At 31.9% G+C, this 23,738-nt stretch overlaps 1 protein-coding gene across 1 annotated transcript in view; it reads right to left on the bottom strand.

Moving 5' to 3' along the window:
- Positions 1-2,626: 2,626 nt before the first annotated feature.
- LOC117690194 (uncharacterized) overlaps positions 2,627-23,738 on the bottom strand; it is a 44,993-nt gene continuing 23,881 nt past the window's right edge. Inside the window, exons 7-10 of the mRNA XM_066070102.1 lie at positions 20,966-21,010; positions 20,694-20,804; positions 10,580-10,690; positions 2,627-2,754 (exon numbers count right to left, since the gene is read on the bottom strand). Of these exons, the coding sequence (XP_065926174.1) occupies positions 2,627-2,754; positions 10,580-10,690; positions 20,694-20,804; positions 20,966-21,010 (395 nt within the window). The remainder of the gene's footprint in view (positions 2,755-10,579; positions 10,691-20,693; positions 20,805-20,965; positions 21,011-23,738) is intronic.

Below are 23,738 nucleotides of genomic sequence, written 5' to 3'. Positions count from 1 at the left end.
GGGGGGGTTCTGAGCAATATCTAATATTTATGCAAATGTGAAAAATTGGATTTTCCATGGAGGGTGCAAGGAGGGGGGGGTCAAGTTTCCCCGTAAATCCGCGGACGGGTAATACGGGAAGTCGAATGCTAATAGCTATGATTTGTTATGGGTGATCAAGTTTATTGATGTATAGCTCAATAGTGTCATTTTTTTTACTGACTTTTCGTTTCTAAATAATTATTTAACCTTATGCTACCAACATTAATATAATAAAATGTCAGTTTTTGTGGGTTTTTTTTAAATAAGGCTCAATTTCTACTTCACTTATAAAATTACATATAAGGTTGACATTTTCATTTAAGGAAAATGTTAGTAATAAGTTTAATATTTTTTGATTCTTTATTATCATTCACAATACATTATTCAATACAATCTCACACCTTTTAAGCTCTAGCGGGAGTACGAACAATGGTGTCAGTACTTAGCTAAGTTTTTCAGCAACATCAATAAAACGTGTCAGTACTTCTCTGAGTTTATCAGTACTGTCTAAGTTTGTTAGTACTTTTTCAAGTTCCTCAGTACTGTCAGTAAAAACGTCAGATTTTTTCTAATTTCATCAGTAATGTTATTACATTTTGAGTAAATGTATCAGTTTATCAGTAAAAAATGGGAATGTCAGTACTTTTATGACTTAGTAGTGTAATATACTATGTTGCACTAATACCTTGTTCAATTAAGACTGCATTATTATATTTTTATATCCTTAAGTGCTAAGTAAATTTTATTAATTTAATTTAACAACTGATAGGAGAAATTGTTCCGAAGGTTGCGGTTTAAATAGCCGACAAATAGCTGACAACCCCCCCCCCCCACTAAAAATTGTCAAGAAGGGCTGTGTACAGTAGCCATTATATAATCGCTGACTGGCCATTAAGATCTTAGGAAGTGAGTGTATATATACATGTACACGTGTGTCTGTCTCCTCATTGTTCCCAATCTCGCTACCGTGCACTGCAAGTTGTCAAAAAGGGCTGTGTACAGTAGCAATTATATAACCGCTGACCGTGTCATAAAAAGTCAACATTCTTTCCTTTGAAAACTTCAAATTCAATCAATCAGTTGTTAAATATGTGTTTTAGATTTTTTGATCAATTGGTCTGGTGTTAAATAAGACATTGATGGATAAAAGATTAAATTGACCACTCTAAGTTAATCAAAAAACATTATACATAATACAAACATATGCATTCATAAAAATTAATTAGGATTGCTTGTCAACTTAAAATCAAATTGAGAAATCGATTTCTGGGTAAACTATTTGTAACTTTTAATTCAAAATCAATGCAAACTCTCTCTCTCTCTCTCTCTCTCTCTCTCTCTCTCTCTCTCTCTCTCTCTCTCTCTCTCATGCTTTATTAAAAAAAGAAAACCAATGGTAATCATCGATTGCAGTTTACATGATTAAGATATAATAAGTTAGTATCTTATCTAATTTACTTCACATTTTGACTTAATGTCAAAATATAGGTGATCATTTCGATCGGTGTGTGATTATCTGCACGTGCTAATTATGTTATGTTACCTGGCTCCTTCACTTGTTTTGTTTTGTTTTTATTTTACAAAACACGGTAATTTTTTCAAATATTAATAATGATATCTGTAAACGGTTTATCAGTATAAACAAGTCCAACTTGATTTGTGTCAATGTTGAGTCAGATGTTTAGATAAAATCTAGTCTCCTCAAGCTTCAATGTAGATGGATAGGGTTGAGTTCTAGATTTATATTATTTCACAAAGACAAAATCACAGATAAACACCTTCTGCCTCTGTCATAAGCGCTTCGAGCTTACCGCAATCAGAAGTATACGGAAACACAGCGCTTTGATTTACTAGAATGTAAAATGCGTGAAATATTGTTTATGTTTTCCGGGTGTGTGGGGGGGGGGGGGGGGGGGAGTTCTGAGCAATATCTAATATTTATGCAAATGTGAAAAATTGGATTTTCCATGGAGGGTGCAAGGAGGGGGGGGGGGGGTCAAGTTTCCCCGTAAATCCGCGGACGGGTAATACGGGAAGTCGAATGCTAATAGCTATGATTTGTTATGGGTGATCAAGTTTATTGATGTATAGCTCAATAGTGTCATTTTTTTTACTGACTTTTCGTTTCTAAATGATTATTAAACCTTATGCTACCAACATTAATATAATAAAATGTCAGTTTTTGGTTTTTTTTTTTAAATAAGGCTCAATTTCTACTTCACTTATAAAATTACATATAAAGTTGACATTTTCATTTAAGGAAAATGTTATTAATAAGTTTAATATTTTTTGATTCTTTATTATCATTCACAATACATTATTTAATACAATTTCACACCTTTTAAGCTCTAGCGGGAGTACGAACAATGGTGTCAGTACTTAGCTAAGTTTTTCAGCAACATCAATAAAACGTGTCAGTACTTCTCTGAGTTTATCAGTACTGTCTAAGTTTGTTAGTACTTTTTCAAGTTCCTCAGTACTGTCAGTAGAAACGTCAGATTTTTTCTAATTTCATCAGTAATGTTATTACATTTTGAGTAAATGTATCAGTTTATCAGTAAAAAATGGGAATGTCAGTACTTTTATGACTTAGTAGTGTAATATACTATGTTGCACTAATACCTTGTTCAATTAAGACTGCATTATCACGTTTATCCGTTTGAATCAGTGGTAAAAGTTCAGAGGTTGTTTCTGTATATTGTTCTTTGTCATCACTTTTCCGGAGTTGAATACCTAGATATTGAAGAATGCATAATAATTGCATTTACTAAATTTGTTTTTCTTTTCAGTACTCTGTGAACTTATTTCATTGTTTACAATTTCATATATTTTTATATCCTTAAGTGCTAAGTAAATTTTATTAATTTAGTTTAACAACTGATAGGAGAAATTATTTCGAAGGTTGCGGTTTAAATAGCCGACAAATAGCTGACAAACCCCCCCCCCCACCCCCAACTAAAAATTGTCAAGAAGGGCTGTGTACAGTAGCCATTATATAATCGCTGACTGGCCATTCAGATCTTAGGAAGTGAGTGTATATATACATGTACACGTGTGTCTGTCTCCTCATTGTTCCCAATCTCGCTACCGTGCACTGCAAGTTGTCAAAAAGGGCTGTGTACAGTAGCAATTATATAACCGCTGACCGTGTAATAAAAAGTCAATATTCTTTCCTTTGAAAACTTCAAATTCAATCAATCAGTTGTTAAATATGTGTTTTAGATTTTTTGATCAATTGGTCTGGTGTTAAATAAGACATTGATGGATAAAAGATTAAATTGACCACATTAAGTTAATCAAAAAACATTATACATAATACAAACTTATGCATTCATAAAAATTAATTAGGATTGCTTGTCAACTTATTGAGAATTGAGAAATCGATTTCTGGGTAAACTATTTGTAACTTTTAATTCAAAATCAATGCAAACTCTCTCTCTCTCTCTCTCTCTCTCTCTCTCTCTCTCTCTCTCTCTCTCTCTCTCTCTCTCTCTCTCTCTCATGCTTTATTAAAAAAAGAAAACCAATGGTAATCATCGATTGCAGTTTACATGATTAAGATATAATAAGTTAGTATCTTATCTAATTTACTTCACATTTTGACTTAATGTCAAAATATAGGTGATCATTTCGATCGGTGTGTGATTATCTGCACGTGCTAATTATGTTATGTTACCTGGCTCCTTCACTTGTTGTTTTTTTTTTTACAAAACACGGTAATTTTTTCAAATATTAACTAGATGCTGTCATTAGACAGTAATACCCGCACCATGTGTTTGCCCCTAAATAATACTGTTTTATACCAGTTTAATTAAAAATGAAGGCTACATGCAAACTCCGGTAATACATTTAAAAATTATAATTTTCATAACTGAAGGATGATATCCCTGCCCATATGATAATACACATCGTGACATGAGCAGCACTTTATGTGCAATTTGGGGTAGAACTGTTTGCAGTGAATTTTCAGTTAATCAATAATCTTAACATTTTATGTCATAGGAAGTATAATGGTCTATATAATTATTACAAACAAAATTAAAAATTAAATTATGCCCCCTCCCTGTGGCGGTTGCCGGTTTTAGATTTGCTTCTGTGTGCCTACATGAACATCATCGTGTGCACAGATTTAGAGAAGGGGTGGGAGTGAGGGGTCCAGACCCCCCCCCCCCTCCCCATGAAAATTCGTAAATTATCAAAAATACACCTTGGACCCCAATGCTCTTACAGACATGTAAACGCTCTAACCCATTGCGCTTCAATGTTAGGTAACATTATTTGGGGGGTAAATATTTAATCAATAGTCAACATACTTTATTGTTTATCTCAATAGGAAGTATACATGTACATCACAATATGCAGGTGTCCTGCACCACCTTAAAGCTGTTATTTACCTAATAAAATAGTGCAAGTGGATTTGAAGAATAGGTCATAAAAATACATGCATGTTACAAATGACTGATCTTTGTCTGAAGTTACGTACACAACACAGGTTTGCATGTCTCATTAGCGGGTACTAATTTTACCCAGCTCTTCGATTAGATGGGTTCACGTGTATACATACATGGGTGTTGCTAAAACGCGGAACGGAAAACGGAACGGAAGGAAAACGGAAAATCTTATCTAAGGTTATTTACCTCATAGATTTGTTAAGTATGCTAAAACGATATACTTTATGTACCTTTTTAATATTTTTTGAAAGATTAGCAATATTAGATTATTTATTCAAGAATATTTATTTCCTCAAAATTAACAGTACATGCATTGACCACTATATTCTGTCCCAAAATATCCTCGATTCACTTTTTGCTGTATATTTATATATACCTCAGGGTTCAAGCGATTCTCTTTTAGAAGCATTAAACATTCTCATTATTCTTTCTTTAAAACGTCCTCTCTAGCTTATCAGCTGGTATAAATACACGGCTAAAAATAAAGAAGTCTACGGGGTTTTGCATTTTAACAGACCCCGATGATGGTGTTGAAAAATTGTGCAAGGTCTTCTGAGTGACTTCCAAATGGAGAAAAGATGTCAACATTTTCCATTATAAATCGTCCAAATGTGCTGCATGAATATTTTGGGATCGACAGACTATAGTCCCAATATATAATCGGAAAATCAAACCAGGCAACGTCTAGAGCTCTCTTTTCGGATCATATGTATATAGCTGCTGGAATAAACAACTGCATGCTTTGTAATGCAAACGTAAACAAAATTGCATTGCTAAAAATACTAGTTTCACAAATTACTAGTTTCACAAATTACCGGGTATTTTAATGTTTACTGTATTTTAATTTTTTAATGTCGTCAGTCCTACAGTTTTTTTCTTCCATCTCAATGATACTGTATCGTCTGTATGATAAAAGATCGTCTAGAACACCGAAAATTCAATTTTGATGTAAGTATATACATGTACATCATATTTGAAAATAATATAAAAATACTCAAAACACGCATAAAACGCTTTCACTAACTGCGTACGTTACACTAATATGCCAGCAATACCATATAAGAGAAATAAGTAAAAAGTTATAGCTAATTTGCTCGTTTAATCATGTTAATGTTTCACAATTCGTATACATTTGATTTTTCCGTTTCGTACTCAACTAAAGCCGAATGAATACAATGCTATAATTGATAGACATTCATATGAATATTAATAAGATAGCAACATGTTGATAATCATTCATTAGATATAAATAAAAGATACAAAGTAAATCGTTTCTGGCCAGTCTATACCCTTTTTAAGGGATAAACGTGATGATATTTTCCATTCCGTTCCGTTTTCCGTTCCGCGTTTTAGCAACACCCATACATACATGTCTGTGTTTTCCGTATGCAGAAAAGGATTACGGTAGTTAAGATCAGCTAAAGGAATTCATTATTGTGTTTTAATTGGATTATCATTATGATGTTGACCAATTTAGGTAAGCATAATACATGTAGTAGCAGTAGCACAATATAATAAGATGCCAGCATGGGATTCCTGCCAGCATACATACACATTTATATAAGTTCTACTTTCACTTTCTAAATGTAATCTCCCTTTGACAGCATACTGTATCATCATCTTTTAATATTTAAATAAGCTTATCATCGTTACCTACATGTATCCTATCGCATTTGTAAAGTTTCTGTCATTTTAGTTGCAAAAGTTATTTTTTTTCATTTGTCAGACAGCATGCACTGTTGAGTTGACCCCATATTGACCCTGTATAAACAATTTCTTATTAAATTTGTGTATTTCATATGTAAGTAAGTGTAGACACTTATATTTTTTATATGAGTAATAATAGGAAGGAAGGAGTATTTCTTTCTTAATGTATTATAATGCATCAAATACAATGTAGGTCATGACCTTATGGGACTGTTCTGACCCCACGAAACAGGAAAATACAAAATATCTTCTAAAGTCATTATGATGCATCAACTGGTGTAAAGTACATTAATGACCCCCAGGTGTTGTCTTTAACCCCCCCCCCCCTTTATGAAATAGGAAATGATATGATACACTGTATATTTTGTTAACTTCTGAGATCTGAGATCCTCATCCCTAAACCGTTTAATTTATTTTTGCTCTTTGTGTCATTGCGCGTAAAATTGTATTGTAAGATTATGCCCCCTTGGAGACACCCTAACATTTTAGAACTAGAAATAATAATGTATTTTATCTTATTCATATGTTATACAGTAGTGTTTGATCCTTGTGGGTAATTCCTAGCCTAATGATGTCACTGCTTTGTTTAGGAGACTTTACAATTGCCCCAAATAGGTGAATACACATGGCAGTGATGCATATAACATTTTGTTTATAAATCTTAAAAATTGAATTAAGCAATTTCCAAAATGTTAATGTGAATCACGAGAGAAAAAGCAATCAAGAAATGATTTAAAATTTGCTACTGTACACATGTAAGAATGTATTAAGAAGACTGAATCTTTATAAGCAGGTTAGATTGGGGGGGGGATGAATGTGGAGTATAAACATTTATAATTTGAATCATTTATTGTTATTAATTAATTTTAACTTGTCAATGAATACTACTTATTGATCCCAAGGTAGAAATATGACCTCTGATCGTATCTCAATAGATCATTTGTCAATTATGCAAGGTGTAATGTAATTTTCTTTAAAGAATAACATTTTTTACCAGTTTATAAAAGTTTTTAGACACCCAAATTATATTTTGATTTTAATAGATTATTCGACAAGGAAGGGGGGAGAGGGGGGGAGAGAGAACAGTTTATATTTGAGTTTGTTTGGGAGTGGGGGTTCCAAGTCATATATTTGACAATTTTTTAATGTAATTTAAAATAAGACTAAGCCATACTACAGTCATGAACATGAATAGTATAGAACAAAACACAAACTAATACATGTACATGTATATATACATAGGAAGTATTACAAAACAGATGATTGATCTATATCTGGGTTCTTAAATTGAATCATATATCATGTACATATTATATTATTGTTTCTTTGTTCAAGGCATTTCAGATGGTATGTAGGTCATGATCCCAAGTGCTCTTCCTGAAATTATCAAATATCATAAAAACCATTGAGATCCCCACCTTAATCCAAAGATATTATTCCTCCTTAGGTCATGCAGGCGCATCAGATCATTATGGCATGTAAGTCATGACCCTAAGGGGTCATCCTGACCCCCTTAGAATCAGAAATTGTCAATTATCTTTAAATTATTGATGTTTGATGATCCTATCTCTATTTAATCTTTATTAATTATTAAGTCTCCTGAATGAAGTTTGGAGACTTATTGTTTTTGTACGGTTCTTAATACATGTATATATTCTTCATCTTCTTTTTCTTCTTTCCCGCTCTGAACTTGTTTCTCAGAGATGGCTGAACATAATTGTACAAAACTCTAGGATATGATAGGCCTGCAAATCTAGTTGTGCACCCTGGTTTGATTTTTCTCATTTTTGGGTTAGACAACCACTTTTCGGGGGAGGGGGGGGAGGGGGGTGTCAAAAGGGTGTGGGGTCTAACATTGAACCTTGTAGAAAGAATCATAGACTCTATTGTAAATGGTAACTTGAAAACGGACAAAGATAATAATATAGGGTTTTCATAATCATATATTGGCTGTTACTGGCAATATATAGGGTTTATTAGATCTGACCCCTGGGGTCATCCCCACCCCCCAGGAATTTGAAATTACCATATATCTCAGAAACTGTTATAATCATGACCCCTTAACCATATATATTCATGTTTCTGATGTCAAGGGGCATCAAATGTTATGTAGGTCATGGGCCCTGTGGGTGGTCCTGACGCCCTCAAACAGCAAGTCCCTTAATATCTTCAAAACAGTTGAGATCCCCACCCTTAAACCATATATATTCTTGTACCTTGTGTCAAGGGACATCAAACGGTATGTAGGTCATGGGCCCCGGGGGTTGTCATGACCCCCCTTGAACAGGAAGTGCACGAATATCTCGAAAACGGTTGAGATCCCCACCCCTTAACCATATATATTCTTGATCCTTAAAGGGCATCAAAAGGTATGTACCGGTAGGTAATGGGCCTCAGGGTTAAATTTAATTTTTCAAAACCGTAATGCACATCTATGGAACAGTTCCTTTCATATCCCAAGATATGATGTGTCTATCCATTAAATCATAAAAGGAGTTCTAGGATCTATGTTTTTTTTAAGTGATAAACGTCAATTTTCTGCTACATTTTGACTCCCTGGATGAAATTTAAATTTTGAAAACCTTACTGCACATCTATAGAACAGTCCCTATCATATCCCAAGATATGATTGTCTATCCATTAAATCATAAGAGGAGCTCTTGGATCAATGTTTGATTTTTTAGTGATAAACGTCAATTTTCTGCTACTATTTGACTCCCAGGATGAAATTTAAATTTTTAAAACCTTATTGCACATCTATAGGACAGCCCCAATTATATCCCAAGAGATGATGTAGCTACTCCAAAAGTTGTAAGAGGAGTTCTGGGAACCATATTTTTTTTGCCAAAAAACGTCATTTTTTGTTGCCCACTGATCCCCTTAATTAAAAAAAAAATTCTGGAACCTGATCATGCCTCAATATGACACCCCCAATCATATTCTAGAAGATCATTTGGCTACTGCTTAAAAAAAATGACGTTTTTTAAACCAGTTTTTTTGTAAAAAAAAAAAAACGTCATTTTTTAGCCATTAAATGACCCCCAGGACAAAATTGAAAATTCCGAAACCTTATTGTGCATCTATAGGATACCCTAAAACATATTCCAAAAGATGATTTGTCTACTTTTGAAAATGTAGGAGGAGTTCGAGGAAGAAGGTTTTTTGTGAAAAAACGTCATTTTTTAGCCATTAAATGACCCCCAGGACTAACAGAGAATTTTTGAAACTTTTTTACAAAACAACATGATACCCCAAATCAAACTCCAAGAGTTCAGTTTGCTGGTTTATAAGATGTAAGAGCAGTTTGAGAAATTAAAACGTGACAGACGGACGGACGGACGGACAGACGGACGGACGGACGGAACAGGGTAACAACAATAACAATATAATAATGATATATGTAAACGGTTTATCAGTATAAACAAGTCCAACTTGATTTGTGTCAATGTTGAGTCAGATGTTTAGATAAAATCTAGTCTCCTCAAGCTTCAATGTAGATGGATAGGATTCAATTCTAGATTTATATTATTTCACAAAGACAAAATCACAGATAAACTCCTTCTGCCTCTGTCATAAGCGCTTCGAGCTTACCGCAATCAGAAGTATACGGAAACACAGCGCTTTGATTGACTAGAATGTAAAATGCGTGAAATATTTGTTTATGTTTTCCGGGTGTGTGTGGGGGGGAGGAGTTCTGAGCAATATCTAATATTTATGCAAATGTGAAAAATTGGATTTTTCCATGGAGGGTGCAAGGAGGGGGGGGGGGGGGGTCAAGTTTCCCCGTAAATCCGCGGACGGGTAATACGGGAAGTCGAATGCTAATAGCTATGATTTGTTATGGGTGATCAAGTTTATTGATGTACAGCTCAATAGTGTCAATTTTTTTACTGACTTTTCGTTTCTAAATAATTATTAAACCTTATGCTAACAACATAAATATAATAAAATCTGTCAGGTTTTTTTTTTTTTTTTAGATAAGGCTCAATTTCTACTTCACTTATAAAATTACATATAAAGTTGACATTTTCATTTAAGGAAAATGTTATTAATAAGTTTAATAATTTTTTATTCTTTATTATCATTCACAATACATTATTTAATACAATTTCACACCTTTTAAGCTCTAGCGGGAGTACGAACAATGGTGTCAGTACTTAGCTAAGTTGTTCAGCAACATCAATAAAACGTGTCAGTACTTCTCTGAGTTTATCAGTACTGTCTAAGTTTGTCAGTACTTTTTCAAGTTCCTCAGTACTGTCAGTAAAAACGTCAGAACTTTTCTAATTTCATCAGTAATGTTATTACATTTTGAGTAAATGTATCAGTTTATCAGTAAAAAATGGGAATGTCAGTACTTTTATGACTTAGTAGTGTAATATGCTATGTTGCACTAATACCTTGTTCAATTAAGACTGCATTATCACGTTTATCCGTTTGAATCAGTGGTAAAAGTTCAGAGGTTGTTTCTGTATGTTGTTCTTCGTCATCACTTTTCCGGAGTTGAATACCTAGATATTGAAGAATGCATAATAATTGCATTTACTAAATTTGTTTTTGTTTTCAGTACTCTGTGCACTTATTTCATTGTTTACAATTTCATATATTTTTATATCCTTAAGTGCTAAGTAAATTTTATTAATTTAATTTGACAACTGATAGGAGAAATTGTTCCGAAGGTTGCGGTTTAAATAGCCGACAAATAGCGACAACCCCCCACTAAAAATTGTCCTTAAGTGATAAGTATATTTTATTTATTTAATTAAACCAATGCTAGGAGAAATTGTTCCGAAAAAAACCCCAAAACAAACCAAAAAAGACCACACACACAATAATTAAGGTAGTCCTATACTCGGCACTAAATGGGCTCAATCATTAAAGCTTAGTTTTAAATGATAAATATACATTCTAGCAATACATATACAAAAGAAATTATGTATCTTTACATGCAAGTTTGTTTGTTATCACCTCTCAGACGGGTGTACCCCCTTGCAAAAATTATTGACAATTATGAAATTTGCCAGACGTCCGTTTTTCCTAAAAATAATTACAAATTTTGGGGAAATTAGAACTGAACATATAAAATAGAGCATAAATATTTATTTAAGCCATATCTCATCAATAATTTTGCGCAAATTTTTGTAAGTAAGTACGCTTTATGGACCTGATGTATCAAAATAGAATACAAGAAATGCAATGCTAGTATCGCGTTTGGTAATTTTTTTACTATTTTATGGACTCAAACTTAAATTCATTGTGTTTATTCGATAGATTGATATCTTAGAAAAAAGATTTGGTAAAATAAATTATATGTTGACGGATTACTTTTCACGCTATAAGCTCAAAACCAAGTAGACCCTGACGAAAAAATCCGTAAAAATCATATTTTGTTACAGTTTTCTGCCTAGATCTGTCAACAATGTTAGATATCATTCAAACATTAATTAATTGGCGATTGATTAAATTCGAAATAACTTCTGTCTCTAAATTTAAACCGGTTTTAGTAAAAGAAAAAGAAAAATTCGGGGTGGGGGGGTCAAAACAAAGAAAATATAAGCATACCTGAGATCCTGGTTAATCAGCAACTTCGTTTTTTATTTTACTTTAACAGAATCGAGTTTCTCAACATTAATCAATTCTATCTCTCATAGAATACATATATTACCGTTCTAATTGCTTATTATTGCCATTGTTTACAACAGCGATGTAGAGCAAAATCAATACCGGGTATCAAAAGCGCTTTGTAAAAGTCGAACCAATATTGTAAAATCCGTATTATGACGTAGTGCGATACTCGGACTACTTTAATTTTATTTATAAATAGAAAAAAAAATGAGTTTTTGAAGAAAAAAAATTTGGAAATGTCTTCCTCACAATCAAACTTATTTTGTATTAATAAGGTAATGTTTTTTACATATAACGGCTTACGTAGTTCACGCTTTATTACGTCTTATGATCTAATTAAGGCATTAATGATATATATAACAACGGAACTAAGTATACTTAAAAATTGATTTACAACAAATTAATTTTTAAAAAGTGATGACCCGTAATCACAAAAATAAATGGAAAAAAACACACTCGTCGATTGCTTTGTTAAATGATAGATACTTACTTTTCCCACAAAATCATTATTTTGTTGACCTGAATGATTGCTCTGATGATTCTTTGAATATTAATCATTGAAATTCCATAAATATATCAAAATCCTTACTGAGATCGAAAACATGGAACAAGGGAAATAAATATACAAAGGGAGATTATTCAAACTTCTTGCTTTAGCTATACAATATCTATTTTTTTACGCTTAGGGACAAGCATACTTATTTTCTCGTTAGAATTAAACTACAGTCAAAGAAATATTATTTTATTACTTTATAACAGTTTTGAAACCAGTGAATACAATTGAATAGTTTTTTTATTGAAATCAATTTTTTCTTCACATGTTGCTGCAATTTCTAAATACCGTTCTCAATCCAAATAACTTACAGATATCAAGAGAAACCATACTATGCAATTTGAAAAAGTTTAATCAAAGGTTTGTTTAAATCCATATCTTTTCTATTTAGTAATAAGAAAAACCTACTTTCAGAGTGATAATAAAATCACTAACCTTTGCAAAGATTTCTACCAAAAATACGCTCAATGTGATCATGAGAAGGCCAACTCGTCGTGTTGTTTTATTTTAATTGATAAAGGGCTTTAAATGGTAAGTATTATAAACAATTTAGAGATTTCTAAACATTCATTAATTAAAAAAAAACCTTTGATTCTCATTAATGCGAGTGTATGTGTAAGCAATATTGTCAATATATTATATAATTTAGCGAAACGAACATAAAATCTTTAATTAAAAAATAAATGAATTCATGAACTTCACGTAGAACATTCGTCAAAACATGGTGTCCTGAAAATATAATTACAGTCTTTGAATGATATTCGTTATGAATGAAAAAAGCCCCATCCCCCCCCCCCCCAAATGTTCTATTTTAGCAACGGTCCCAACTTTTACAAACCCGATCACAATGATCGCCTTTGGATACAGATTATTACGAAAGCCGAGAAGGATCATTCGAGATTCGAGATTCAAAATACGAGATTCGATATACGAGATTCAAGATTCGAAATTCGGGATTCAATATCTAAATTAATCAATCAAATCATGGATCTGAAACCTGTATCCTAGCAACATCAAACTGTTCTAAATAAAGATCATTCGTACATGCTCTTTCCTACAAATAAATGTCTTAATAGCTCTTATATAGTGGTTATAAAATGGTTAAATTAACATTGATGAATTAACCCCACACAGTATAAACAATGAAATTAGTGATAACACTGTTGGGTTTGCGAATCTAAGTGATATTGTTTACCCTGTATGTATTTCCCCCCGAACAATTTTAACCCGAAGTGTATTCGCCCAAAATGTGTAAAAATCGGCTTGCGAAAAAGATATGTTTAATCTAAATAATTAAAACTGAGTGTGGTTTTAGCTATGAAACGAAACTCAATGAAATAAACGACATGTCAAAATATAGGTTATGATAAAGATTTAAACCATAGTAGATATAATGATTTACAACCTCAACGACAACAATTCAGATAGGAATAGTGTATTGTAGGGTATGGCAATGCCATTGTCGAAATGAGAGAGAGAGAGAGAGAGTTTTGTAGTGTCAAATTCAATTTTGATTTAGAATTTGAAATTGATTTGATTTGATACAAGCATATATAGACAATAATTAAGCCTCTAAAAGGAGAAAAGAGAGGAGGTAGCTAGGGTAGGGCAAACCAACTAGCAAGCTTTAATTTTAACGGTGTTAGCGCACCTGTGATTTACATCGACTCTCTCTCTCTCTCTCTCTCTCTCTCTCTCTCTCTCTCTCTCTCTCTCTCTCTCATCACCTAGCATGCATTTCCTTTTCCGTGAGGGGGTTTGAGGTATTTGTGATGTTTTACATTAGCTAACAAAAATGATAGAAAACCATGAAATTTTCTTCAAATTGTGTGCGGATGTTGTAATCAATAATCTGTATTTCAAGAGGGGGGGGCTATATAGTCCTAATAAATTTGTCAGTTATTTTGTCCCCAATTTGTTTTCTCTTCGTTTTCCGGGTTTATTTATTTGGTTTGGCAAATTAATATAAAACTTTCTGTGAAGCTCCATAACGATGCACTGTAGATAAATTATGAGTAGTTTTACTTTCAATAAACATGTACATATCCGTACTTGATTTTAAAATTGACTCTTATAATCGGATTTAATACTCCAATAAATATAGGGTAGGAAAGAGTAGACGGGACTTTTTTGCGCATATCCTACTGTACCATTCATTCAACACAGGTATTAGCACTAATCGAGTTCCACTTGCTTTCCTTTTTTTATCCACTGGATTTAAAGCTATTAATTTTTGAAAATATTTTGAATTTATGGCCTAATTATATATAAATTAGAGCTGCGCTGGTGCATCTATTTACCCAAATGGACTAACATATAACCAAATGAATCTAAACATTTTATCAAAATTAGTTTAAACGTACGACTCTGTTTTCAATTCTAATCGGGAATGTCCTTTAGAAAAATCTTGAACCACACACATTTTAGCAAATAAAACGACAATTGGATCATTTTTTTATGGGGAGGGAGGTGGTGCCGGTAAAGGATATGTATTGCTTGTGGCAGTTGTGCTATACTCTCATTTGTTATAATAGGTAATACTACATATTGATATAAAATGAAGTTTCCAATTACACGGTACATAGCTTCTATCATGCATTTTGACCCGTGCGATAGCTTAAAACAATTTTCTAAGCATTTAATGTAATTTAACCGATCATTTTATAATATCCCCGCCTGATACGTCCGCCTTCTTGTATATTAGAATTACATGTACGTTGACCATACATGTATGTACACATTAACTTAATCGGCTATGTTATGTGACGATGACATTTTTTATCAATGTTTTTGCAGGATAGGTAACAAATAACAGCCTATCTGTTGGTTTTTGCACTGATTATTTGAGATAATTTGCCGCCATCTTTTATGCATTCCACACACCACTCACAGTTTCTTTATTTGGTGTTCTGTGTGTATGGCGACAAATTGGTAAATTTGCACCACTCGCCCCTTGTAGCTTCACCCTGATTACATTTTATCTGGCTAAGTGTAATGTAGTAGCACATATCTTTGTTTGCAGTGCTTATTTACATCTTTAGAGATTTACTTACAAACAAAGTAAACATTTGTATGATTTATGTGTAATTATTGTCAATTTTGGTGCGGGGGGGGGGGGGGGGGGTAGGAAACTACAGACAAACTTAACTTGGCTGTGATACATATGCTTGTCTATACCTTTTATTCTTTCTTGTTGATATATCAATGAATGAATTATAACAAAATGCATGTGCAACAATTAATCTTGAAATTAATCTTGAAATATTTATGCACAATCAAATTTTTAAAATGTTTTACTGTTCTCTGCACAAGAAATCGGCAATGTGAACAAATTGGCACTCTATCATCCCTACCTTTAATTGTACAGAGTAGTTATACTTCTATATCGAAAACAATTCCAAAAGTAAGACTCATAATAAGTTGTTTACTGAGGAAAAGGAAAAAAATGTATCAATAATTCCGTATGATGTGATAATATCTCAATATTTTGTTTATCATCATAGTACTAGTGTATGACTGTCTGCATACATAAAAGCGATAAGTAATGCTTATATTTATTGGTGAAACCGGACTGATTATTTATAAATGGATTATTTAGATACATGTACTAATCTTCATGCGCGGATCTAGATAGGAGGGGGTCAGGGGATCTGGACCCCCTCCTCGGGAAAATTGGAGCTTATTAAATTTACAAAGTAACGTCAACACTGACGCTATTTTCATGATTGTATCAAAGTCAGTCAAAATTGACATTTTTCTGATTTTTTTAATGGGAAATATAGAGCGACTCTTTGAACAAGAACGGACTTTTCGTCACTTATAAGAACTGAAGAAATACATTTTGGGTGAAAATATATTATTTGATCAAGCAATTGCTCAATGGTTTCTTATAGAAAAAATGTTTGATAACAAACCATTTTATGCTAAAAATGCGATAGTGGCGGGAAAAAAAGGTACACTTTATGATGTCGTATTTTTAAGGGGGCCATATTAGGCTCAAACCATATACAGTCGTTTCAAAAGTCAGAGCAAATCACATTTTATTTTTCTAGTGTTTCATAAAAACCTTAAAACAGAGATCAGGGCATAGCTACAATGTTTTTTTTATTAGAATACAGAAATAAACAAATTTTAAAAGAATGTGAATCAGGAAAGAAAGAAGTAAAGGTCAGATAACAACAAAATACAAAAGGAAAATTAATATTTATTGTTTACACTTTAGATCAAATTAAACACGCACCTTAAAGCATACCATTTAAAGATTGATTCCTTATTTCATTAATCATGCTATTAAAAAATACAATAGTCATCGATAGAAAGAATTAAAATATATTTTACAAAGATAATTAGTAGTGTTGTCAAATGAAACTTATAAAATAATATTAATCGCAAATTGTGCACTCATCATTTATTTTCAGTATTCAAGTCATTTAAGGATTACGTTTACTCAGGGGCGAAAAAAAATCCACTAATAGGAACGAAAAACTACGTATTGTACATTGTAGCCCCACTATGGTGGGTCTATTTTCACTTACAAAATATTAGGTCAATGACCTACTTTTTCTGCTAGTGACCTCTGAATGTTTTTAGAAAAAATTCTCAAAATTTGTTAGAATTGTCCACCATTTTCAAGGTTTTCTTTATTTTGTTTTTATTAGAAATAATAAAACAATTTGTAGGTTGGGAAATGATAAAATATGAATAGCTTTACTAATTTTATTTTTGAATGAATCGTTTAAAGCTCATATTTTAGGTTTAATTTAGTCCGAATTTCCTCTATCAATTTCCAAAATTGTACCCATTTTTGATCGAGTTTTACAAAAAACTGACTTATAGGAGCCCCAAATAATTGATTGCCTAAAACTATTTTTATTGCCTGTATTATGTTGACATTAACATTATATAAGGTCAATGATCAAAATTTCAAGATATTTTATCTTGAATCGATTTTATGCATTTTAAAGATATTTCCGATCACGTGCCAGCCAGTGATATAAATTTATAGACGAGTAAATACAAACATAAAATATGTAAAATGATTCGAAAAAACATATAGAAACTTAACTTTTGCAATAACATTGCAACAAAAAGTGTTTAAGAGAAAATAAGAAAGTGAAAAAATTAGTCCGAATTTCCTCTGTTTCAAAATTAATCTACCTTTGTCGAAGCATATCTTCCTCAGATAAACAAATCATGAATATCAATATCAAATTTGTTAATAACGCTGTTATTTTGTGGTTTTAAAACAACTTTGGACTTCAGATATTGAACTTTGTAAAAATATTTTTTGAAATAAATCAAACCCTGAGTAAACGTAATCCTTAAGGTAGTACAAAACAGCATCCGAAAAACAAGCACTTCGGAAACCCTTGCGCAAGTCAAACGTTTACGAGATACAAATAAATGACGTGCGTCACGTTCTATGTGTCTTATTATGACGTCACGCCGTGCAAGAACTGTTAAAAAATACTTTATCACAAAGTGGGGGAGGGGGGTTTAAACTTCTTTTTAAAAATATCTAGTGGTGGAATTGTTTTGGTATTTACATAATATTATTTACATATTCCAACAATTTATATAATAGTTTTTCGTGGAATTTGAATGATAGGAATTAAAATAAAAACGGTATTTAGTTTGGCGAATAGCTCCATAATAGGGCCTTCTTGCATATACTTTAATTGGACTGATTTTATTGGTACAAAAATTTATCAAAGTCAATAATTATTATTGTTTTAACGTTTAACATGTCTTAATTTCTTTGTTAAAAGATATTTGCCAAAAAAAATATTTTGACAATTTTTTTTAAAATCATGTATTCTGATGAGCCCACGTTAGCCCTTTTTTAACAGGGTGTCGGAAGCCATAGTTAAGACCTAGTTTACGAGAAAACTAATGGTGGAATTTTTTTAAAACTTTGTATACGTATACAGTGTAATATGATTAACATTTGGTGCAATTTTTAAAAAAAATGAATTATGGGAAAAATTTACGCTATCTGTTTTGTACTACCTTAAGTGTTTTTAAAAGGTTGATTTACATGGACTACACCTTTACAAACCTTTTATTTCTTCATTTAAAAGGTTTTTGAATTGCAAGTAATAAATCTTTGGCACAATCTGTTTGTATGGTGTCAAATAAAAAATGAATACTTTGAATACTTAAATAGCTTTAAGAAACGGAACACCTCGTAAACACATAATTTGCCTACCCTATTTCAGACAATTTGTCTATGAGATAAAAAAAAAAAGAAGATATACTGAAAAAGATGAAAAAAAAAACTAGACAGAATCATTCAAAACTCTAAATAACTGAATCAAAAAAGCATAAAGACGGTGGGTTACCCTCTTTTGAGGGTAATGGACGGCTCATCCAAGAGCACCCGTATACATGAGAAGCATGTAATAAAAACACAAATCATATTATTATGACGGAACTATTGTTGATATATTTCTTCATATCTTTCTCTTAAATTAATGATATGAGATAATGTCTATTTTCTCAATAAAGATGACATTGTGAGAATGTAAAATATTTATAATTGATTGATGACTTTAATCCCAACGGATATATTAATTTAGAGTATGTGTATTATATACACTGCCTCGTTTAACTTCATGTAAAGTTTAACTTGAAAGATACATTTTCATTGAAATATTTTAGTGATGATTTTAATCGTATCGTCAAAGTTTTGTTAGTCTTTTGTTGGAAAAAAATCAGGAAGTCCATCCATTCATTGTCAGACATATGCCAGAATAAGAAAATCCACAAGTCGAGATTTGGGTCTAAAATATGTATGTCGAATATTTAGTATTAAGATAGTCGGTAACTTGATTTAAATATTAATCTTCGTAAATAGTCTTACGCGTAAATAACATTAAGTCCCAGTGTAATACTTTTTGGCAGCTGTATAATTTAGTCAATATCCTCTACAGAAGCCAAGGAATGGCACATTGTGTTGGTTGAAAACATACAAGGGCGTGCAGTCAAGTACACACATCGCTATTAACATGTTGATTGGCGGAGAATAGAGGAACAAGGGTACTGGGTAAAGTAGCATACAGTAGAATAAAGAAGCAAAGTACGGTATAGTAAAATATTTTATTGTACGGTCCAAATGTTATTCTGTAGATGTCAAACAATGTCAGTCAGTGTTTTGGAATATCTTTAGCTTTTAAAGTCAATTATGTAAATGTTCACAATATAAAAATAAAACCCATTAACCCTTAAAATAAGTCACAGTGTATGAAATATGCACCTGTACTATTTCCAAGACGTATAACTTTTAAACGCACAAATTTGTTTGTATGAACGACTTACTGGTCGTGTTATGAAGTAAATGATTTAAAATTTGTCCACCTTAGTCCAGTACCTAATTCGGATTTGAATTATAGGAAGCTGAATTGCAGCATTATAATTACTTACGTAAACTAATCTTTATTCTCAATTTATTTTTAAACAGGTTTTTCATTTACGTATAGTTTTTTTGAGAGTAAATGTAGATATTAGTGATGGAGATTGGTAGTTAACTTGAAACGTACGACATATTAATGAATTAAATGGCATGTCTTAAGCATTGAACTGTGACGGCTAAGAAGCAATAATATTTTAGGGCATGGGCAACACAAACTTTGATTGTAAGATGGAATTAAGCATAGCATGATTACGCCTCTCTGACAAAAAGGTGTTTGTTTTGTTTTGATTTTCTATATTTTTGTTCAAGTGGGGTTTATTAGTTAAAGTCATATAAAATGATAGAAAGGCATGAGCGAGTGTTGATGTGAAAGTAGTTAATATTGCAATGTATCTTATTTGTTCATTTGTTTATAAATTTCATCAGGTCAAAATATCTTAACTGTTTTGTAGAAAACGCTTTACTCATCCACTTTGCAATAGTATTATGACATTTTGTAAAAGTGTTATTGTTGAAAAGAAGGTGCAGAGTTTTTATCATGTATTTTTATGATGCAATTTAACCCCTTCATGGTCCCCAGTTTAATTTAGGGGTCATTGATTTAATAATTTACAATTTGTACTTCACACAAAAGCATGAATATAAGTATTTTATTTAATTGTGATGTAGTTTTTGATGAAAATATTTTACAGGGTTTATCCAGAGAGGATTCTGAATATTGTTTCTGCTATGTAGTCTTCCCTTTTCATAGAGATAATCTCTTCCACGTTATGGTAAATTTGACCCCATGTAGCAGTAAAAAAAAAGGTAAAATATTTGGATTTTTTTAGAAGAACGGCAGGATTAGCGATATGTCATCGGAGAAGCCTAGTATCAAAAGGGTTTGTTTGCAAAAGACAATTATCTGAGATTGCTATTATCAAACCTTTTGCAATTGATCCTGTTTTATCCTGTTGATTGATTTTAATAGATATTAAATGCGACTCCTTCTCCTCATTCTTCTTCTCCTCATCCCCCTTTTCCTCCTCTTTATTAACTACAAATTAAGCAGAAAAGATGAAAGGTGAAATACAGATATGTATATGCAATATTATTTCTGAGATTTTAATATCTTGATAATTTACAAATTAAAAAAAAATGTGTTATTATTTCATGCTGCAGATGATATATGAATTATAAGCCATATTGAACACATACCTTGTACAGCTAATGTTTCTTTCTTTTTCTTTTCTTCTTCATTAACTTAAAATTAAATAGAAAAGATAAAAAGTAGAAGACAAATATGTATTTTTATTTAATTTTCTGAAATTTTTTTTTTATTTACAGATTAAAACATTCTCTAGTGTTTGAACCTTCCCAACTAATTCCCCGCAAAAGTCGATGTCTTTTTGCTGCTGAAATTATATAAATAACACTACTAAGTCATAAAAGTACTGATATTCCTAATTTTTACTGATAAACATAGACGTTTACTAACAATGTACTGACATTACTGATAAACTTAGAAAAGTACTGACTTTTTTACTGACGTTACTGAGAAACTTAGAAAGTACTGATAAAGTTAAACTGGACTGATAAACTAAGTACTGACACTTTTTACTGACGGTACTGAAAAACTTAGAGAAGTACTGACAAGTACTGATATGTATTGAATTCATTCTTCTTACTCCCGCTAGAGCTTAAAGGACGTGAAATTGTATTAAACAATGTATTTTGAATTATAATAAAGTATTAAATGATTATTTGTAAAACCTATAAATGACATTTTTCTTGAAAGAAAATGTTAATTTTATATGTAATTTTATAAGTGTAGAAAAAATTGAGCCAAGTTCTGAAAAATACTGGCCCCGTTGTTTTTACTATTACTGAATAAAATTTTATCTGATGTTTTTTCTTGTATGTTATTTTTCCACATTTATTAATTAAGCCACCTAGATACAGTGTAAAATTTATATTTACTGATATTAATTTTGAAGCAATAACTGGGTCTGTTATATTTAATTTGTTTAATGTTAACAAAATTATGATCATAAAAATCGTCATAACTAGATACGACCTCGTTATGAGTAACGAATAGGTCTTCAGTCCGATTTAAAAAAAAAAATTAAATGATACCATGAAATATTGATACAATTTCATAATTAACACCCCCCCCCCCCCCAAAAAAAAAAATCTATCCTGAAAATTTCGTATTCATATCTTGAATATATTCTGAGATCAGCTCTGCACAACATAGAAAATACGCCGTAACTCGGTACCGGAAGTGAGGATTTCAAAATTTAAAAAAATGTCTAAAATTAAGACCTCTGGCAATCATCTGTGAAAAAATGGTCAAAATCGGCTGAATAGTTTCTGAGAAATCGCATGCACAAAATTTATGGAGAAAAATAATAACTAGATACGATCTTGTTACGAGTGACGAGTAGGTCTTCCGTTCAATTTTTAAACAATACAATTAAATATCAATGAATTTCCAGAATCCCCCCTCAACCATTCCCTTTCAGATAATGTATTTGATTGTCAATATCCTTTTAAATGCGAAACAAAGTGTTTTGCTTTTTCACATACAGTACAATAAAGATTTAAGATTTAAGTCCTCTTAGATCCCTAATTACGTCATCAATGAGCAATCAGTTTAAGTAACTGATATTGTTACGATCAACAACTTTGTTTCTATAATACTAGTATGTAACAAAAATCTTTATCGTTTTAAAGGTATGTGTAAAAGACTTTACGAGTGTCTTGGTTCCTAATTTAAGGGGCCAGCCCCTTTTTAATGAATGCATTCGAAAGTTCTCACGAATACCGACATTTTTCGTTCTTACGCCTATCTAAAATTGTTGATCATTTTTTTTTATAAAAATGATTGAATATTTTAGGGACCAGCCCTCTAGATCCTTAATAGGGACAAACATTGGTCTTTTGATTAGTTTAATCGATTAGAATCATCAATGGAGACAGTTTCTCTTCTACAAAGTTTAACAAAATACGTCTCCTTCTCTATATATATTGCGTCAACGTTTAAGTACTTTGGCCCCTAAAAATCCCTAATTACGTTAGAAATGGGCGTGGCAATGATTTTACATGATATATATTGTTACGATCAACAACTTTGCTTCAACAATGAATTAGAAAATCTTTTCGTTTTAAGGTTATTTGTAATAGAAATTACCAGTGTCTTGGTCCCTAAATAAAGGGGCCAGCCCCTTTTTCTTGATTTGGTTGGAACGGTCTTAAGAATACAAACATTTTTTTGTTCTTACACTCATCTGAAATTGTTGATCATTTTTGAGATACAAATGATTGAATATTTTAAGGGCCAGCCCTCTAGATCCTTAATGGGGACAGAAATTGGTGTTTTGATTAATGGAATCGATTAGAATCATCAATGCACAAATTTTCTCTTCTACAATGCTTACCAAAATATGTCTCCTTCTCTAGATAAATTGCGTCAAAGTTTAAGTACTTTGGACCCTAAAAATCCCTTATAACGTAATAAATGGGCGTGGCAATGCTTTTGCCTGATTTTTATTGTTACAATCAATAACTTCGCTTCTATAATGTATTGCAAAATCTTTATCATTTTTAAGTTATTTGTAATAGAGTATACGAGTGTTTTTGGCCCCTAAAAAAGGGGGGCACGCCCCGCAGCACAGTTAAGGCTGTCAATAAACTCCGTTCAGACAAAAGTACGGGAAATGTGCATTATGACATCACAGTATATTACAAACCTCGAAAGTACTTATTAATCTATTTATTAGTAAAATTAACTTAAACTAATCTTTTAATTAAAAACAACAAATGCTATTACTTACAATTTTGATGTCCGTTATATCGTACACACTGAAAAATAAGCGAGATGTCGTTCTCGCTGTACTACAAAATATGACGTCATATGCTTCAAAATGACGCATCAAGTTAAATCATTGAAGGCTATCGTGCAGTTTTATAGCGAAGAAAAATAAATGTC

Source organism: Magallana gigas, chromosome 8 (assembly GCF_963853765.1).
Source record: "Magallana gigas chromosome 8, xbMagGiga1.1, whole genome shotgun sequence".
NCBI lineage: Eukaryota > Metazoa > Mollusca > Bivalvia > Ostreida > Ostreidae > Magallana > Magallana gigas.
The sequence above is the reverse complement of the archived record's forward strand: the minus strand, read 5'-3'. Positions and strand labels throughout refer to the sequence as shown.